Source organism: Ochlerotatus camptorhynchus, unplaced genomic scaffold, assembly GCF_037179485.1.
Source record: "Ochlerotatus camptorhynchus isolate MF236.1 unplaced genomic scaffold, CSIRO-AGI_Acam_v1.1 ptg000434l, whole genome shotgun sequence".
NCBI classification, from domain to species: Eukaryota; Metazoa; Arthropoda; class Insecta; order Diptera; family Culicidae; genus Ochlerotatus; species Ochlerotatus camptorhynchus.
This window is the reverse complement of record NW_027040920.1, coordinates 3,430,580-3,451,013: the sequence shown is the minus strand read 5'-3', so window position 1 is coordinate 3,451,013 and position 20,434 is coordinate 3,430,580. Positions and strand designations below refer to the sequence as shown.

General features: G+C 38.5%; 2 protein-coding genes across 2 annotated transcripts; one reads left to right on the top strand and one right to left on the bottom strand.

The window, feature by feature from the left end:
• Window positions 1-2,762: 2,762 nt before the first annotated feature.
• On the bottom strand, window positions 2,763-3,935 carry LOC135711553 (uncharacterized). Its single transcript, XM_065234421.1, has 2 exons — window positions 3,119-3,935; window positions 2,763-3,061 (listed from the first exon to the last, which is right to left on the bottom strand). The coding sequence occupies exons 1-2, from the start codon at window positions 3,933-3,935 to the stop codon at window positions 2,763-2,765; spliced, it is 1,116 nt and encodes a 371-aa protein (XP_065090493.1).
• Window positions 3,936-14,733: 10,798 nt separating this feature from the next.
• On the top strand, window positions 14,734-20,371 carry yellow-g. Its single transcript, XM_065234702.1, has 3 exons — window positions 14,734-15,165; window positions 19,501-20,115; window positions 20,231-20,371. The coding sequence occupies exons 1-3, from the start codon at window positions 14,779-14,781 to the stop codon at window positions 20,369-20,371; spliced, it is 1,143 nt and encodes a 380-aa protein (XP_065090774.1). The 5' UTR covers window positions 14,734-14,778.
• The last annotated feature ends 63 nt before the right edge of the window (window positions 20,372-20,434 follow it).

Here is a 20,434-nt window from a genome sequence, read left to right as displayed (position 1 = left end):
GAGGAACTCAGACCAGCAGATCTCTTATAGATCTAAATACGAAATGTAGGTTCTAGAGTGGGCTCAATAAAAAGAGGCAGTTAATCAGACCTCAAAAGTACCGTTAACTCTAACTAAACAAACTAAAGAAGTTTATTCATCACCCACTATAGTCGGTCTCCAACAATGCTCCCCACCGGTTCCAACTCTTTCCGGCCGAAAGGCTAGGTTTCTCTGCCTTTGAGGGCATTATAAAACACTTAAACACAGGACTTTTATTACCCTATGGATCACAAATCACTGAAATTTCGCACACCCGCCACTTCCCGCGTCATCCTCAATCCGATTTATTTATCGTTGCGATTTCAAACCAAAACATTCAAGGTGTGAGAAATACCGGGTTGCCGGGATGGGTATTTTTACTAACAATCGCAGCTTGCTCTATGACCGGCACAATCGGCATACTTGCGGCACACTGACAAAAAAGATAACCCAAGATTGGTGTGCAGAGTGACCTACCCCTACTGTGTTACCTGACTTATAACGAATATACGTTGTATACGAGTAAATACCCCGAATACAACGTATGACTCGTCTAATTTTGCATAGCATTTGCAATGTAAAATTAGACGAACTATACGTTGTATTCGGGGTACTCGTATACAACGTATATTCGTTACAAGTCAGGTAACACAGTGGTGTTTTGTGTTCATAAAATAATAAAAGTCCTGTGTTTTAGGGTTTAATAATGTTCTCAAAGGCAAACCAGAAGCCTAGCCTTTCGTGATGTGAAAAGCAACGGTCTATGAGCGGCCGCTAGGAGTTGGAACCGGTGCAGAACATTGTTGGAGACTGACTATAGAGTATGATGAATATGACTAGTTCTTAAGTTTGATTTGTGTGAGTTGCAGCATTATTTGAACTAAGGGTGCTAATGGGGTCTGATTAACTGCCTCTTTCTATTGAGCCCACTCTAGAGCCACCATTTCGTATTTAGATCGAGGGGGGACAAAACTCCCAGATTTATTCATGTTTTTGAAAAAATCATCTTTATTTTTCTGAACCGATCCATATCTGAATAAATCCACTTTATCAGATATAATCTCCAAAATTTAAAAAAAAAATCGTTTTTTATCGATCACATCCCTATAATATCGGGTCACGTCCCTAACTATCTCAAATTACGGTATTTGAGCACGCCGCGATCCAATGCGATGTAAATATTGTGATTTTGTCGTCTCTTCCGTTCTCCCACTGTTTGAATGGTTGATGGAGAAACATTCACATTGCCTCCCCTGTTTACATCACATTAGTGGTCGTATGGGGGAAGAAACCAAAGCTGTAGCTCTTTACTCCTGTGGTAAAATCCATAAGCAAACGAAGCAAATGGCAGACTGTGCGTGAAACATGGCGACCATCGTACTATCATTTCACTCCACTGAAAATTCCCATAAGCAACTGTCAATATTTGCTAGAAGAGACGATTTCTCGACGGTGCCGTGATGGCCAATAGAGAGGAAGTTAACAGTTAACGAATCGAAGAAATCCACAAAAATCGAATTTATTAAGCTAATTTTATTGAAATCCGTTAATTTAATGTAGAATGGATTACTTTCGTCCCCCTCGATTTAGATCTATAAGTGAACCGAGAAGTGAACTGCTGTTTTGAGTTCCTCTGGTATATTCCATTAGAGGATGTACCTAAATATACAGTCAAACAGCACGTAATGTTGTGAACAACTTCAATGACAGTTGTCCAGCAGTGCTCTCATTTTATTTACCACAATCCAATACCTACGAGATTGTGCCCAAGCTGTGCCGAATCTAATTTCGGAACAATGTGCTGAGTGACTTACCCCTTGGAACCGGCATAAAATCCCAGTAGGGACGGAATAAAGCCAAAGAACAAGAAAAATGCTACCTTGGACATTTTTCTTTCATTTGTCGATAATTACATTAGTTTACAGTATATTTGAATTTTGTACGCTGATGGTCATGTAAAATCGTGCGTTGAATCCAAAAATGTAGTCTAAAAAAATCGTAGTAGGATTGAAATATAGCTAAAAAATCAAATTTCACTTTAAAAAAGGTGTTTACAAATATCTCCGGCGCTAATGGAGTTATATTATTAGTTTTAACGCCAAATTAAAGATGATAAAATTTGTTTTAGATTGTTTAAACCCAGTGAGATTATTGGTACAACAACTACAAACATTTTCAATTTTTCTTAGAAAAATGCAAATAATAAAAAAAAAAAAAAAAACAAACTACTGAGATTTTTTGACTACATTTTTGTTCAAGTTCATTTTTTTACTTTTTTTAAACTAGTGTTATTGTATAATGTTATAACTGTTGATAATAGTACGTTCAGACTACAGAGTTATAACATGTTATAGCGCTATATTGATGGTGGTTTCTGTGTTGTAATTATTTGACAACCGTTATAACATGTTATAACTCTCCAGTCTGTACAGCGTTTAAGTGATTAATTGAGTACGGATAGAGACAAACCAGTTTTGTGTGAATTCAATTTATATTGCCCTAGGGAAAATACATAAATTACGTAGCATTTGAGGGGGAGCGGTTCCAGCAGTTGTGACCGTCCATGTATAAGGTATGACAAAATACTAAAATCTAAAATTAGTCAAAAAAATGCTACATCATTTATGGATGGTCCCTTATGTCTCACTAAACCTAGAAAATATCATGTCTGTACAACTTCACTCAAAAAGCACATATCTTATAAAATAACCATTGCCGTAACAACTCATTGGTCGACAGATCTAACATGTAGATCCATCCAACAGAGAGATTTGATGTAACGTTCCACATCCGGCTTTCTCTTCCATATAACCAGGAAAATCGGATTCCAAAATCAAAAATCGATTGATTTCGTGATCCGGGAACACATCTGTGGCATACAGACCTTCGCTACTCTTGAACACTAACTTGAAGTTGGACTTCTTAAGGGACTGTCTTGTGTCCCAGTAGTGCACGTTGCTGTCACCTTCCTCGCGGAAGAATACACCCGTTGCACCATCCCCTCCAATGTAGATGTAAGAGCCTGGTTTTTCTCCAATGTCTGAAACCAGAAAGACGCTACAAATTTATGAAACGCTAACATATCTCACCGTTTTACCTTCAATGTTTCCACCACGACCACCCCGTAGATGATCGGTACGGATGGCGAACAATCGTCGACCTCCTAGATAGGTGAAGTACAGCTTTGTTCCAGTCTTGTGATATGACAGAAATATGTACAAAACATCTCGGAATCGACAACCATGATGGACGGCCTTCGGCAGCACCACACGATAGCCACAACCTCCGGAAGCATCGTAGACTATGATGGCATTGTTTCCAGCATCGCTCACGTACACGAAGCACTGACCATCCTTCGTGCATTCAACCTGCATGTACTGCAGTCGTGACTTTTCCGTCACGTATCTACTGAGATTGATCGTTTTCATCTTTTTACCCAATTTGGCATCATACACTACAATCTTGGCATGACATCGTTGGATTGGGCTTCTCAGCGCTTGAAGTATACCATTATCCAAACACCATACGTAATTTCCCGTTGCAACGATATCAATGACCGATTGAAGGGAATTGCAGTTATTTTCCTCCTGCTCAGTCCAACAGGGGAAAGGCTCAAACTTGACGTCACATCCCTTCTTAGTAGCATAAATCTGACCTAATGTTATCGGAATGCTGTTCCTATATCGTGGCATCGCACATAAGGTCTTATCACAACTTCGAACACAAGCCATTGCAATAATGTCCCTCGGAGTGTACTTGTCGGCAGCCTTAACCAACCGCTTGGTTGTTGGACAAGGCCATTCTATACGGCCTCCCTCCCAGGTGTAGATTGCATTAGAATTGTTGGAAAAAGCAGTAACGCTGTTCGCCGTTAGCGTTATTGCAGCCAACAGCCAAAGGATGTCACCGCGCATCTGTAGGCTGAATTGAGTTTAACGAATCAACTAAATAAAACTAATCACAATCTGTGCATACCTCTGCACTCGGTCCTCATCCAACTGCAACGTAACAATTCTTAGATTAAAACTGTATGGCAACGTCTTCAATCTGCTGCTTTTATAACCTGTTTTGAGTGCACCAGCAAAGTTCACCATACCGCTAGCCAAATGAAGGTGTTTGGTCTTTGGAACATCTATCAATGCCAAAACATTGCTAAATTGAAAACAACAGAATTGAAGGTATCTTAAATTTTCTGTCTACAGCGAAGGAAAAGTTTTGCAACACGTCGCACCGGAACACGTCATCTCCAGTTTACCGGAACACGTGCCAATGCAATGTTGTCAAAATATGTGTAGAATGCTTTGTAAAATTATTGCGTAAAGCGTGGACTCGAATAAGTCCTAGGTGTTTCTACGTAACTTAATTGCAAAGTACATACCTAGGGACGTGATGAAAAAGATAATCTTTACAGAAGTTGTTACGTGCAACAACCAACTTGGTGTTCCTATGCAGGGACGAACAGTCCATAATGCACCGGTGGGGTCAAATGGCCCATGCCGCTTTTCGCTGCTTTCCCATTTTCTGGAATGCTAGTTTAAGTTGTTAAGTACTGAACTAGCAATGCTGATCGCTAAATTCACGAATTGACTATGCAATGAAAAACCACTCGGTGCCATTTTACCCCAGGGGTGCGCTTTGGCCTGTCCTACACTACAGTTAGTTTTGCTGACAATATTTTCTATGGTTGTGTTACGATATAACTCAGAGTATTAACAAACGAATTCGTAATGGGAGCAGTTCCACGCCAAATGACGAATCGATCAGACTGGACCGTCTTCGATTTGCATAATTGTTTGTTATAGGCAATCATTAACATTTCCGCTAAAATTCGGCCATTTTGGATCTGGTCAATTTATTCAAAATGCCTTTTTTTGTTTTTCATTGATATGTTTTCCGTCGATCTTATTTTCCGTGCCGAGCACCAATGCTACCGACGCCAGGGAGGCAGCTCCCACACCTGGCCCTACCTATCGACCCATCAACTCATGAACCGAGGACCAACGGCTTTACTTCCCTTCGTGATCAGAGATGTTATGCCTCAGAACATCCCGGCGGCGCCAACAGGGATTGAACCCAGTTCGAAAAAAATCGAAAAAAAAAGATTTTTGGACCACCCTAACATGTAAATTTGTTCCTTAAGGCCTGTACAGATCGCTCTCCCGAAACGTCAACTTTTCGCTTAGCTGCTGCTCTTTTCGCGAGTGCTGCATGCGCGAAAAAAAATAAACGTAAGCGAAAAAGATGCGATCCACAACATTAGATTTCGCTGGATCGTATCTGTTTACAGTTCAAAGCGAAGTAAAAAAATTGCCAATTGCGTTTTTCACGCTGGTGAAAAATTTAGTGCCGGCGCCGGTGGTGTAGTGGTAAGCGTGACTGCTTTCTCACCCCAATGCGTCTGGGTTCAATCCCAGCCGAGGTCGGTGGGATTTTTCTGAGGCATAAAAATCTCTGGTCACGTCTTCCTTCGGAAGGGAAGTAAAGCCGTTGGTCCCGGCCCATATGTGTGTTTGAATGGGTGCGATATCCTACGCAGGTGTGGAAGCTGCCTTCCTGCACATTCGATTGCCGTCAATGGATGGCAATCGATGTCCGTCGGTGATTGGCACTAGATTGCGGAACAGAGACCGACGTTAAATAAAGGAAAGAAGAAGAAGAAGAAGAAGAAGAAAAATTTAGTATTTTGTATGAGATTTTCGCTTCGCTTCGATCTCTATACAGGCCTTAAGCTTGAGCTTGAGCTTGAGCTTGATTGACCGCCCACGGTTGCTACTCTGTTATTGCCAGATCAGCTGTAATTACACAGAGAACCAATAGACGATGCTTGGGACTAGCAATCATCCTCAATGTGTAAAAACTGGTGATCTTGAATTAGGCAATACCAGCGCCGGCCGCGCCCGAACACAGGTCAAGAAAGGAATGGGAAGGATTGTGTTGACATGACACTCGCTTTGATGGAAGCCGAGAACACCTCTGCACTTCCACGAGGAATCACTGGGATGTTGGATAAGAGGGTTGGGTTTGCAGCAGGGTTCGTTTTGGTAAACGATAAGCTGAATTAATGTCCTAACGATCATATAACGCGAAGGAGCTTGGGACTAAACCCACGGTCTTCTGCTCAGTAAGCAAAAACGTTTGCCACTAGGCAGACGAGCACCTTTTTAATCACCGAGTTGCTGTTATTACCATGTAGTCATATTAACAAATAAAACGATTGACGAATCTTGATTGTGGATGGGCCTGAGATTAGACTCATGATGTTCTGCTCAGTAAGCAAAAACGGTTGCTCTAAGGCCACCGAGCCCCTCATATCACATAATACCGTTGCTCAAATTTTTGTATACATTCAAACCCGGAACCAACGACAACAACGAGTTTCGCAAAATACACGATACACAAGCGATTTTACTATAAATCTCTTTGATATGTAAGGACCTGGGACCGCGTTTTTCTGCTCAGTAAGCAGGCTACTGTAACCGACGATCTTTCAAATCCGAAAACTAAAAACTACGAAAAAGTACTTAGGCCTTCATTAAGTTCCACATTCACGCGACGTACAATGTTTCAATTTGCTCTTTACGTATTGTTCAGGCTAGGCCCTTTTCAAAATTTACGCGAGAAATACGCACAATCGTCACCTACCTCGCAAAACTGGTTCCAAACGACAACAAAGGCATAAGCAACGATGGATTGTTGAACTTTGCTGGCTCCGCCCAAGCAACATTTTTTGTTTTATTGAAGTTCTATAGCAGTTGATACAACCAAATTATAAAACCTTCACTGACGACCACATTGCTTTAACAACCTCCTGAGAACCGCTATACAGCCATGTCATAGCCAATTGGCCCAGTTTTAATGCATTCATTATAACTTGATATGCGAACTACCTTAGGAGCAAAGGTTTTATGTTAGTTTTATCACACTCTACACGTGGTTGTCAAAAATGCAAACATAAAACCTCCTCCAGGTCAGAAAGTTTTAACAACCTTTTGATGACTACCATTAAACTATATTACAACCGCATAAATCGCTCCTGAAGAAGTTGATAAAACATGATACGCAAAACATTTTGACAACCTTGAAGGTTTTAAGTTGGGGTTTTTGGATGATAGTTAATATTGAGATATATTTTATTGTGGTTTTATTCTTTCGATGTTTGATGTGGAATCATGATCCTTGTCAGTTGGTAATGATACCTGATATTATTGTATATTGAAAATAAAACGACTTTATTACAATTTTAAACCAATCTGTGTATGCTTCACAGCATGCCGTGCAATATTTGTGGTGATTATTATACCAAATAGGAGCATAAATTCAGTGCGCCATATGAATACTAAAAAATAGGGATATTTTTAATTTGTCTGCATTTGCACCATGCAATAAAGAGTCATTAAAAGATTATCTATTTAGTACAAAACTGTTACTACTGTTGAGCAATAACCAGTCATTTATTATTTAATTATACATAGATGTGTGAAAGTGTTTTATCGCCTATCAGTTAAAGCGTAATTATTCATACTGTGTTAAATTTGTTCATACGGCGACATTTTTTTCGTTATAACTTGTTACTCCTTAAAAATACCTCAATATAACATATTCTCCTAGATTGGAATTCTATAGCATAACATAAACCTAATGGTTGTATCTTAGCATTTCGTAGTCCAAATTGAGAGCGTTAAGTTATATCTAAGCTCTATAATAGCTTGCTGGTTTTATTCGGTACAGCGAATCAAAACAAAACAAAAACCATGGCAACCTGTCAAAAAGTCAACATTCCAAGCGATCCTCCTATTTTCTCTTGTAATCAAGATGTAAGAAATGCTTATTGGATCTTTTAAAAACTTTTACAATACAAGGTGTGAAGCCGTGATGCAAATACTGACCATCTCCAACCGGATTTAGTGAAACTGTCTGCGTTGTTTTAAGAAGGGTTCGTGGATCTGTCGGAAGTGTATCGGAAAGCCGCTTATTTAATAGCTCATTCACCACACTGTGCCTTATGTTTAATGAGGGAGCCCATAACTGTAGATACTCCTGGAGTTTCATAATGGCGATTTTTTCATTTTCATCGTGTTTAAAAACACTGAAGGGGTTTTCATTTCATGTATCTCAATAGATTTGTTTTTTTTTATATTGGTAACAATTTTCAGAGTATTTTTTTTTTATTGTTGTAGTATATTTCTTATCTGTAAATCTTAGGCCTCTGATAAAGATGATGGTTGTAATGAGGTTTTGATGAAGGTCTAACACTGCTTCAAGTTTTATATCGGTCATAAAAAGTATGCCATAAAACATAATTGTATGTTTTGTTTTGGTTTTATTCTGCAGTTATAAGCAGTGATATAGAGCCACCTTACAGCTACCATTAAAACTATGAAGTCTGAGTTTTAATTTAGTAGTCATAAAACAGTTTTATATTCGACTTGACGGCCTGATTTTATGACAAGCACACAAAACCGTAATACAACCACAGGCTGCAAGGGATGCTATGATAAAACAATGATAAAATAAGAATAAATCTTCCAAGCATTTAGATTGTTACTTGGGCGGTGGTGTAGTGCACAGCAAAAAAATGTAATATCGATCAACGTAATTCAAGCTGATGTATGGAATAATGATGTAGGGTAGATGTACCAGTTATGGCTGTACGCTCCTATCATGATGTGCTCCAATTATGGCATATAGGATTTCCATAGGCCATGATTGGAACACACCACAACAGGAACGCACAGCCATAACTGGTACATCTACCCTAATTGTAATTTTGTAATTTATCCGCACACACCCTGGTCGACCACTGTAAACCAATCTGCCGTTCAGCGTTTTCGGTTTTTGTTTCTGGATCTTTAGTTGCCTCTGTGATATACTTACTTGCGGCATACTATTTTGGGAGTGTATATGAGCGTGTACCATGTACGGTAGCTCATCTCTCATCGTGATGGTGGGACATAGCAGACAAATTAGAGAGAAAACAAGGAGGTATTAGTATTAGTTATATGTAAACAAACAAAACAAAAGTTAGATAATGCGGCACTGTAACTACTACTATTTTAGAGGTATGATTCGTCATGTTTAACTCAATGTTTCAATTGAGGCAAACTATCTATCTTACAATTACAAAAGCAAACCTAAACTTACAATTATATGCAAATGCAAAATGAAACTTGACAAATCATCGTCAATTCCCTTATTCCAGGGCAGGGCCTGACGATTTGAATCTAATTTTGATCAGTGAACGGGCACCATATGGTACATTTTCTCACCATGAACCTATCATTTCCAGCCTATCTGAACTATTTAATAAATGGAAGCCATAACATGGGTTACGCTCCCCCTAAGCGGGCCCTCCGCATCCTGTCTCTGTCTTATCTCAAATACAAAATGCCAATGGTATGAATGTATCTATATATAACTTGGAAATGACGTACAATCAAATAAACCCGTAACCCACTCACTTGGTCAGGCTTCAGAATCGTCCAGTGGGCAGTGCACTCTACACTCCAAGTTCCCTTTTTTTCAAATTTACCGCATATTTGATATTTTACCCATTGAGTGTTGATTAGTCACAATGAAACATTGTGACAGAAGTTGAGGTTACTAGTGTATTAAATAATCTAGGTCCTATTTAGGATTATATCTGAAAAATCCAAATCTGGCCAACGCCCACCCTAAACCTAAACCTGTTCTAATCCACCTGAAATGACTAACGAATGGAAGACTTTGACTACCCAGCCATGCAATAGTCTCATTCCGTGCCTTATGGCAACTTGATGATTCTATTGCGCTCATCTTCTGGCACCACCCAGGGGAGACTTGGTCCTGTACCCAATGCTTAACTTATCTCCATTCCACTCAACTACTCGCAATTTCGTGTGATATAGTGGGCGGAATATTATTATATGAGACAATTCAATGCAGACGTCTTTCCAAATTTGGCAGATCGACAGGTAATCGGTGAGTTAGCACGATAGTTGCTATTCAACAACTCGACAACGTCCCATCGTCAACGCCTGCTATGAGAATTTCCCATAGCAGACGCCAACGAAATGACGTCATCGAGCTATCGATCAACTACCCTGGTTATCGCCTGGTACCTTATAGCACGATGCTAGGAGGCGAACCGGAAAAATCGATGAGCTACCTCCCCCTCTTCGATCTCTATACAGGCCTTAAGGAACAAAACTACAATTTTTACGACATTCTGAGAACCACTATATCGTTTTGCTATGAATGGCTGTATATATTATATACAGCCATTCATAGGAAAACGATATAGTGGTTCTCAGAAAGTTGTTAAAATGTGTAGTTTTGTTCCTTATCGCAAAATAAGGATCCATTTCCATGTTAGGGTGCTCCAAAAAATCGTTTTTTTTTTAATTCATAACCTTGAACCACTTTTCCCAGTGATTTCAAAGATCAAAATATCAAATGAAAGGTAATTACAAATAGAATTTAAAAATATAATGATATAAAAAAAATTGGATTTGTATTGAGAAAAATAGTATTTTTTAGTTTTCATGGTTTATATACAGAGGGCGCAATATGTTTTTTTTTATCATTTCCTGGAAAAATTAGGCTTTTTTACACAAAATATATAAAAATCAGCGATGTGTTTGTGTTTTTTGAGTTATGTTTTTTTAAGGTAAATTTTTTTTGGGTTTTCGCTCAACACTCCTATGCGACTAGACTACCATGCACTCAATTAATTTAAAGCGACTGTAACATGGTCACATTATCTATACTTATTTATTTCTTTTTTTTCTTTTTTGAGTTATATTTTTTTTAAGTTATCAAGTTTGGGTTAATTACCTTTCATTTGATATGTTTATCTTTGAAAACGGCTTAGTGGTTCAAAAGTTATGAATTTTTGAAAAATGTCATGTTTCAGAACAAATATGAATTATTGCCCATGACAAACAACTCAAGTAACCAAAAAGCCCGCTAATTCACCTTTAGGCAATGCGGCTAACATAACGCTTTGCATGCCTTTTGTTAGTCGTGTATCAGCCTTGGTTACATGGGACTTATACAATGTTTCATGCAAATCGGAGTACCGTTCCGATTCAAATTTCGGACACTTTCATTTTTAATTAAATATTACATCCAGTTAGAAACAAATTAATAATGTTAGATGATCGTGGAGGGCACTAGTCAAAAAAAATTTAAATTTACAAGACATGTGGATCATATTCGACCGAGATAATCAACTTTTAAAAGTGTCCGAAATTCGAGTTTAAGTGTCCGAAATTTGAATGGTAGGTCGAATCAAAAATTCATTTTTTTAGATTTTTTTTTTTTTTTTCGAGAGTTGACCAACTGCAGTCTTAATAGGCTAGAATCTCGGTTGGGCTCTCCATGCGATACACAATACTTTCAGACGACTCGAGCTATGGTGCTCACTAGGTCACTGCAGCTTTTAGGCTCGTATTGTGATCAACTGTGTGTATTAGATTACGACCATAAATCCGAAGAACCCCGAGATCTGGGCGCAATCGCCCCTGCAAACAAACACGTCAATCGTCGGCCACCCGCGAACAAAAGAACAATCCTGCAAACAAACTATAACAAATCATAGAGGAACTATTCTTCTACCTGTTTGTGTTATTAGTTTTTCCAGACTGAGGCCCAATCCACGAGAAACCGACAAATGACGTGCCTATCTACAAAAGCAACTACGCTCCAACCTCGAAGCTCTCCGGAAATATGTGATAAATCATGTAAATGTAAATGTAAATGGAATACAGTAATGTCCCGATTTTGTCAACCCCCTTTTTTTAAAATGTTTTCCAATGTTCTACAAAACCCATGCCCTTTTTCAGTAATCTTCTTGAACCTATTGCACCAAAGTATACTTTAAATATCTCTCTTAACGAATGACGAATGAGAAAAATTTAGATTTATGATTATGTGAAATTATTGAAAGAAAAAAATCTGAAGCGCGGAGGGGCTGACAAAATCGGGTCATTACTGTATTTAAAATAAATAAATTCATTCTTACCTTTTTATGATTGTTTGATTATTAATTGCTATTATTACCTGCTTAGAGTTGGCTCCTTTAAAATACTGTGAAGAATTTACCTCATTATTCCTCAGTTCTATCGATTTGTGATAGAACCACGCTCAGCATATTATCAACAATCAATACGAAACTAACGATTTTAAATTGGCTCACCACTTTAGTAGCCTATTGGTCCCAAGCAAACGATTAACGTACCCTATTCTAGTTGAAATTCTATTACTACACTATGTTTGTTTTGATTCGCTATGAAAGTTTGACAGATAACATCAGGGGTGTGTGGATTCATGCAGAACATACAGGGGTGAGTGAAATAGCTTGGGACTGCTTGGGACCGTTGTTCTGGTACTGAGTGAGCCAAAAATAATAATGATTTTCTTCGGGACCCAGTAGTCTTAGAGTTACCTCTATGGTATTAGTCGATTTGCTTGGGACCAATAGGCTAGTCAAGTAGTGAGCCAATTTAAAATCATTAGATTCGTATTGATTGTTGGTACTATGGATTGGAATGCGAGATAAACTCCCTTGTATCACATGTTTTCCATATCCGTCTCGAGTCCTGTTCTGCACGTATTCACTTTTTCCTCTGTGTTTATATTTTCCACAATAAAGATGCAATGGTATCAAGGAATACTGTAGGATGTTTTTTCATATGAAATCAATAATACATTTTATTCAAACCGAAATTTAAATTATTGAGAATCACCATGAATTCCATCGAAGGAATCACGTAACTTTACGTGATAATCTCGTGACAATCTCGCTCAGTGAAGTGAGTGCTTTCCGAGTACTAACGAAGAAGTAGCCAGTTTCTTGCTTGGACCAAAATGCATCATGCAACCAAAAACAATATAAATTATAGCCAAAACGAGTACCTTGGACCACATTGACCGGCTATGTTCCCGGTTCCCCCGAGGATGTCGCCAGTTCCTGACTAGGGCAAAAACCCATCATCCGCCACATCAGATTACATCAGAATTCAGAAACAAGATCCTTATTGAAATGGGACATATTGAGTGTCCCAGACTACATTGCTCACATCCGGATCCACCACCGAGGGAGCAGCCAGTTTGAAACTAGAGTCAACACATATCATGCAATACATAAAATTTCATGAGAACTCTAAACCAAGCAATGGCTGGTTACAGGAAGAATCCAGTGCCACATTGGCAACATTAGTTTTGTTTATGTTTGCGTTATGCCAAATGAGGTAGAGCACCATGGCTAATTATGAGAGCACTAGTGTCATAACTGGTACGTTTACCATATATCCAACTTGTATGCTCCAAATGTTTGCTCTTTTAAACATGAGCTGTTATTTCATACCTTTATGCCAAATGGCCATTATGTCAACCGGCAGTTATGCCAAATGGTTATTATACGAAACAACGTTATGCCAAACGGGGTAGAGCCGAGATTTCTTCTACGGGAAGACAGTTAAATTACACTCAAAATAATTGTCACGTCAAAGTTACGTGAAAAATCACGTAGATCTAAAAAAGTATTGTTTGTTGTAAGGCTACCTGACACAAGTAGAATTTAGTTGTTAGCATCTGATTTTTATCTTAAACACATTTCACATCCACCTTATTAACCGATAACATTTACGTGAAAATCACGTACGTTGGGAACATCATCCTGCCGATACTGACAGTTCTATTTTCACGTAAATAATCAACATGGTCACGGTACAAAACGCACTGCAAGAGCTGTTAAGTGGTTTAGAGATCTCCGGTCATTTGTTGCAGATTTTGGACGGTACATTACTTCTTCCGTGTCAAAAATAGTTTTAATACAGATAATTCTAACCCACTGTGAAATAGTCAATTAGTATTCATTGTCATTATAATAATAAACATTGGACAAATTAACGGCTTTTTTAATCCTGATTCTGTTCAGTTCAATAATTGCGTAAAATTCATATATCATTTAATGCTTGAATTAATTGCTATGTAAAAATCAATACAATTACAACAACATTTACTTTACTTTAAATCACTGCAATTCTTATAAAGAAAACCAAATTCATCAAAAATGTTATTACTTTTGATTAGATTTTAACATAAATTGTATCACAATTACATTGAAAATTTACTGAAAGATTTCGTAGATAATACTAAAGAATAACGGAATATTTACGTGAAACTCCACTGGAAAGGGTGGGAATGGATACGTTCTTCGCTACATGAAAATCGCGTAAGTGTTACGTGAAAAGTGCGATGGAAAAAATCCACATATGTTTTTACGTAGCTTTGACGTGACAATTATTTTGAGTGTACGATCGATGTAAAACAAATTATGTGGGGTATTCAAAGACCATTTTAAAAGGGGCATGTCAGACCGAAGTAAAGTAGCTACAATTAGTGCCACACCCTACATTCTAAGCATAAACCATTGCAGCACAGTGTGTTCTTCAGACTGCATTAAATATATAGGTACCGCAACTTACTAGCTCGCTTCTCAATGGTCAATTATTTCATTACTACTTTCACGTACTGGTTATAAAAAAAACATTGACACCAAAGTTAAAACATATTTGTTAAACACCTACCGATGTTTTACAAACAATGAAGCTTATAAAACCTTCGTTAAGACTACGCTTCAGGCCAGTCGTTCTTCGTTGGGTGGTGTATCTTTGTTCTTTGTGTCGGAATTATTTAGATCCAAGAAAGTAGCACTCGCACGCAGTGATCAATTGGATCAAAGATTCGCTCTCCAGTGAAGTGGTTTGTTGTACCATGTTGTTTCGCATACTGTTTGGAAGCCTGCTGGCTGCGTTTTGCCTTGCCGAAATCAAACACTGTGATAACCCGGACAAAATCTATCGCATCAATGGAAACTCAATCGATTTCCCGTGCGAATCGACGAAAAACATTTTCATCACCACCGATCGATACAAACCGTGCAGTATCATTCCGATGCGCTTCCAGATCGATAGTGACCGCGATCGGTGTATCGTGGTGTTGACTCGATTGCGAAGCGGTAATCCGGTTACGTTGGGAGTTATCGATTTGAAGCGTTCAAGTTGCTATGCGCACATCGCACCGTACCCGTGCTGGTCGTACCAGGAGGAAGGCAACTGCAATGCACTTCAGTCGGTGGTCGATGTCTACATTGATGCGAAGGTAAGTCAGACAATTATGCACATGCGGCGTGCTACTTAGGCATAGACGAGAATAGTGTTGCAATCAGGGGTTGAAACGGGTGACATTTTTTACTACACTCGCTTCGTTTTAGTGCACACGACAGTCAGCTTTTATTCGAACACTCATGCTCTACCGTCGTCTCTTGCAAACAACACGAACGGTAGAACAACATTCGAGCAAAAAAAAATTATCAAATAACTATTATTAAACGATGTGTGATTTCGTTCTAATTCCTCAATTTTGTGTAAATTAAACCATTTCTGATCAGAAATGTTATTACTAAGACACCGTTGCTTGCTTTTTTTCAGAATTCACACTAGCACAACATTAGCAGCTCTTATTATGTGAAAAACCAAAATGCCTAAATACGTGACGGTCCTCGGCGACAGTGTCGTATGGCAGAGACTGTCATATGACATCTTAGTTTGATACTGTACTTTGATAGCTTGTTTTCGGAAGCAAAGGCAGCCGATTATCACAGAAAATGCGTCGACTATGGGGACCGCTTACAGCACTGGTTGCAATGTGCTCAAATTAACCTGCTGGTAATGGGTAGGTAGATTGATTCGGAGAGTTTTCTACAGCTGTTTGATGGACTCTAGGGTTCTATATATGAGTTATGGGGAAGCTTCCCTTGCAAATAATATATGACGTGTTATTGCGTCTTTGTAGAATATACTGGGTGCAAATAAAAGAAAATGTGTCGCGAAATAATTTTAGGTTTTAAAAGCTCATACCATGGCCATTTACGGATGGATTTAAATTCTTTTCATACCATTTTATTCAGATTTGATGTAAGATTCGTTTTGTATAAAGATTATAGTAATGTATCATTATTAAACTATTGAAAATGGATTACACTTTTGGCCGCAATGACTATGACTATCGAGACAACAGCGAGAGACGAGTCGATAGTGAGGTTATAAATTAGTTTTTTTGTCATAAAGTCGATAAATTTTCCATCTCGATTTCCAACATGGTTTGCGTTGTAATATTGTGTGTGGCGTAGCTAGATATTTGCGTTGATTCTGTGACACTACCCCGAATGTCACTACCCCGAACGCCATAACCCCGAACGCCGTTACCCCGAATGCCACTACCCCGAATGGCCATTACCTCGAATACCCTACTACCCCGAATGACCATAACCCCGAAATTAAGACAAACGGAAGAACAGCATGTGATCAAAAGTAGGGTAAATTTTTAAGAAGAAAATTTTCTTTTGTAGTTTAGACTGAATACGAATGATAAAAATAACAATTTAAAATTGATTTATGTAAATCAGTGATGCAAAAGTTCACTATGATTCGTGAGCTTTTTCCTAGGTGAACTTCGTGAAAATTCGCGAACCCTTCCAATGCTATATTTTGTATTTTTCACAATGACACTCTCTAAATTCTTATAAAATAAATTATTAGATTCTATAACATTCCCCAGAAAAGCATACGTCAGAATGTACCATTCCCCAGAAAAGATGATGAAATTAGTAATTTATCACTTTTTTTGTTGGTCATTTGATATGATATTTCAGTTTTTTATTACAGAACAGGCGTCCATAAATAAACAGGTCCGCAAGTATCTTGCACACTGAATAATACATCTTCTGAATACCAATTTTCTCGATAAATTTTACACAAATGATTTAATATATTTTTCATGACAAAACTCTCTGATTAGTTTACTATTGATGATACACTACGTTTACTTTTATGGAACTATGTATTTATCAATTCCAAACCATTTTATAGCTCTTTAGAAAATGACAACCTTCAAGTTTTCGAGCACTTCGTTCATCATTTAAAAAGTCAAAGGGTCTATTATGCAATCCAATTCAACCAGTCGGAAACTGTTAAACCTTATCGAAGAATTGTTCGGCCTCAGTTGAAGAATTTCTCGTGATGGATTAAAAAATCGGTGCATGGAACGTTAAACTACCGATTACAAATTTATAACATTATTCCACACGTTATTATCCCAAATGGGCATTACCCCGAATCACTTGCGAAAAACTATTAATTATATATATTCATTATATATTAAAAGAAGGGAATATTCCCTTCTTTTTCGTATATCCAAAGAATTAATTATTTCCTTTTGTTATATTTTCAAAGAAGGGAATATTCCCTTCTTTATCATATATTTAACGAATTAATTATTTTCTCTTTAATATATTAAAGAAGGGAATATTCCCTTCTTTATCGTTTATTCAAAGAATTCTCGCGTAACACGAGAAAAAGGCCTATCATTGTTCATCGATTCTCTTCATCGATTTTCTCTTTCGCGAATAACCCGACTGCAAATTAATTTTCCATTGAGTGTGTTATTTCAGGCGCAAGCTAACATCATCTTCTGTCGAACTGTGCTGCGAGCTTAGCGAGAAATTCGTTTCCGTGGTAAACCAAAGAGAAAGTCGATGAAGAGAATCGATCAACGAGGGTTGGCCCTTTTCAAATGTTACGCGAGAATTATTTATTTCCTTTTGATATATTTTCAAAGAAGGGAATATTCCCTTCTTTATCATATATTTAACGAATTAATGATGTTCTCTTTTATATATTCAAAGAAGGGAATATTCCCTTCTTTATCGTATATCAAAAGAATTTATTATTTACAGCTTTTGGAAATGACTTCGGGGTAGTGGCCATTCGGGGTAATGGTCATTCGGGGTAGTGTACTATGCGGGGTAACGGCGTTCGGGGTAGTGTACCGTTCGGGGTAACGGCGTTCGGGGTAGTGACATTCGGGGTAGTGTCACAGAATCATTTGCGTTAGTTAGTGCAATCGTTAGAGTAGACAAATCAAGCTCTGGACAGGCCTGAACCTCCGCTTCCTACTGCCAATATGTATGATTAATTAAGTTGTGTGTGTGTGTGTGTGTGTGTGTGTGTGTGTGTGTGTGTGTGTGTGTGTGTGTGTGTGTGTGTGTGTGTGTGTGTGTGTGTGTGTGTATGTGTGTGTGTGTGTGTGTGAGTACAATCCATCGCCCTCTGTACCGGCAGAGTTTTTATGGAAGAAACTTATCTGCATTTTCTGTATGTCGAAGGTGCAAATATTTTTAGCCCTGGAGATGGAAGGTGACAGCTCTATCGTACATCAAACGACCAATTTCAAGAATGCCTGTTTCTGCACGTACATTCTGAGGTCATTTTCTGATACAATAAGCCCCGCAAAAATACACAAGTGTATTCTCACTTCCAGAATAAAAAAAAACTTTTTATTCTGGCACGTATTTAGTTATAAAATGATTGGGATATATGTGTAGAATAAAATAAAAAGCAAGTGTACTTATCTGGTTGTTCCAATGTGATGAGTGAGTCTCCATCGTACCTTGATGTTCACGTCTCCTTTCCCGTTTCCTTGTTTCTTGTGCTACGTTGTTTTTTGAATTGTTGAATTGTATCCGGAGCGACTTCGCTTTGTTGTGATACATCCTTCAACGAAAACAAATTTTATTGTATTCCCCTGCTTTTCTGGGAGGACATTCGCGTCCCATGTCACTGGTCATCTTTAGGTCACCCAGCACTTGGAATGTGCACTCCGTCGGTGTTATATGCAAATTGCAAAAGAAAGAAAGAAAGAAATACATACAACCGGGATTAGTTTCAAGAAGTGATTATTTTCATCGGATTCCCCAACTAACCATATTATCGCAAAGTGAGTATATACAAAGCTTTATTGCGACTATATGGTTACTTGGGTACCCATAGGCCATCAGAATGGTTCATCGGTTGCAAATTCAGGCATTTTTTTTAAATTATGCGTTATGTTTCTCAATGTTTTGACTGTATCCTATTTTAGTTCAAAATTATACCTTCACTACCCAAACAGCATTGTACACCTTATGAAAGTTTCAAAACCTTCTTTAAGTTTAAATACTGGTGTAAACAACTCTTACAAAGTCAAAGTTGCTGCTTGGGTGTTGCAACTACGGGTAATCATTGAAAGTACTTGCATTTTGCTCAGGCACTTTTGAGCAAACTGTAACCACCTTCTCATACTCGAAATGTGCCTCGACCAATCTGGCACAACGATGCCCTATACGCTCTCTGACCAAAGCGCAGGGATATGTATGATTAATTAAGTTACACATTAATTCAGGTCTTCGAGAATAACCGTAAAATAAAATAATTGCCGATGGAAATACAGCTAACGTAACTGGTTGTTAATCACGTCCAAATAACATAAACGCTCAAAATCACACACTGTCGACCCAGCAGCGGACCTCGTAGGATTAGGCACACTTTTTTTAATTCGATGTCCTCCTAAATAGTTGTAACAACCGAAATGTATTTTTTGTTTTTTTTTTTCAAACAGAAAAAAATAATGTGGGCACTGGACTCCGGAATATGTAACTCTTTGGAGCAGCCCATCAAACGCTGCTCACCGAAAGTGGTAGCATTTGACCTGGAAAACGACAAAACCGTCAAAACTGTCGACCTGAGTGACATCCTGAAGCCAACCTCCAGACCACAGTACCTCGTCGTGGATTACTCGAAGCATGGATTCCCTTATTGCTACATCAGTGACCCCGAAGGAGTCATCGTCGTTGTGGACATCCAAAATGCCAAGATGTCCCGACTAATGATGCCCCGTGCCATTTCTGCTGGCTGTGGGAACTCTGATGTTCTCTACATGGTGCTGGTGCATAGACCAAACAACAACAACATGGTTGTTTTCTCCTACCTATGTGGTCAGAAGGTGTACGGAATCAAATCGGAATATCTGCAGACGGGACGCGGCGCTAATGCTATTGTGGAACTTGGCAGTAAATCCAAGCATTCTGTCCTACTCGGCACGGATGGCGGTAACAACGTGATCCTTCGTTACCGGAGTGAGAGCGAACTATACAAGTGGAACACTGATCAACCTTACAGAGAGTGCAACTTTGAGTTGGTTCAACTCGCGGAAGAATGCAGATTAAGCACGCATGTGAGTAACCTATTTCAGTGTTGGTAGGAAATGCCAACAAGTTTAACTAATAATCATATATAAGAAAAAAGAAGAAGTTTGCAATGTAACTTAACTATTGTTTTCTTGATTTCAGGTTGCCCCAAGCGGAAGAGACGACCTGATGTACTCGCTATCGTCGAACGTAGCCGACTATCTAAATCACACATGTGGCGCGGGTGGTGCTTCAGCTCGACTCAAATACATCAGTAAGGAATTTGAAGATGATTGTTACTAAGGTAGCAAAATTTAATTAATAATGCCAATAAAATTTAGCATATAGATCACATTTCCCAGACTA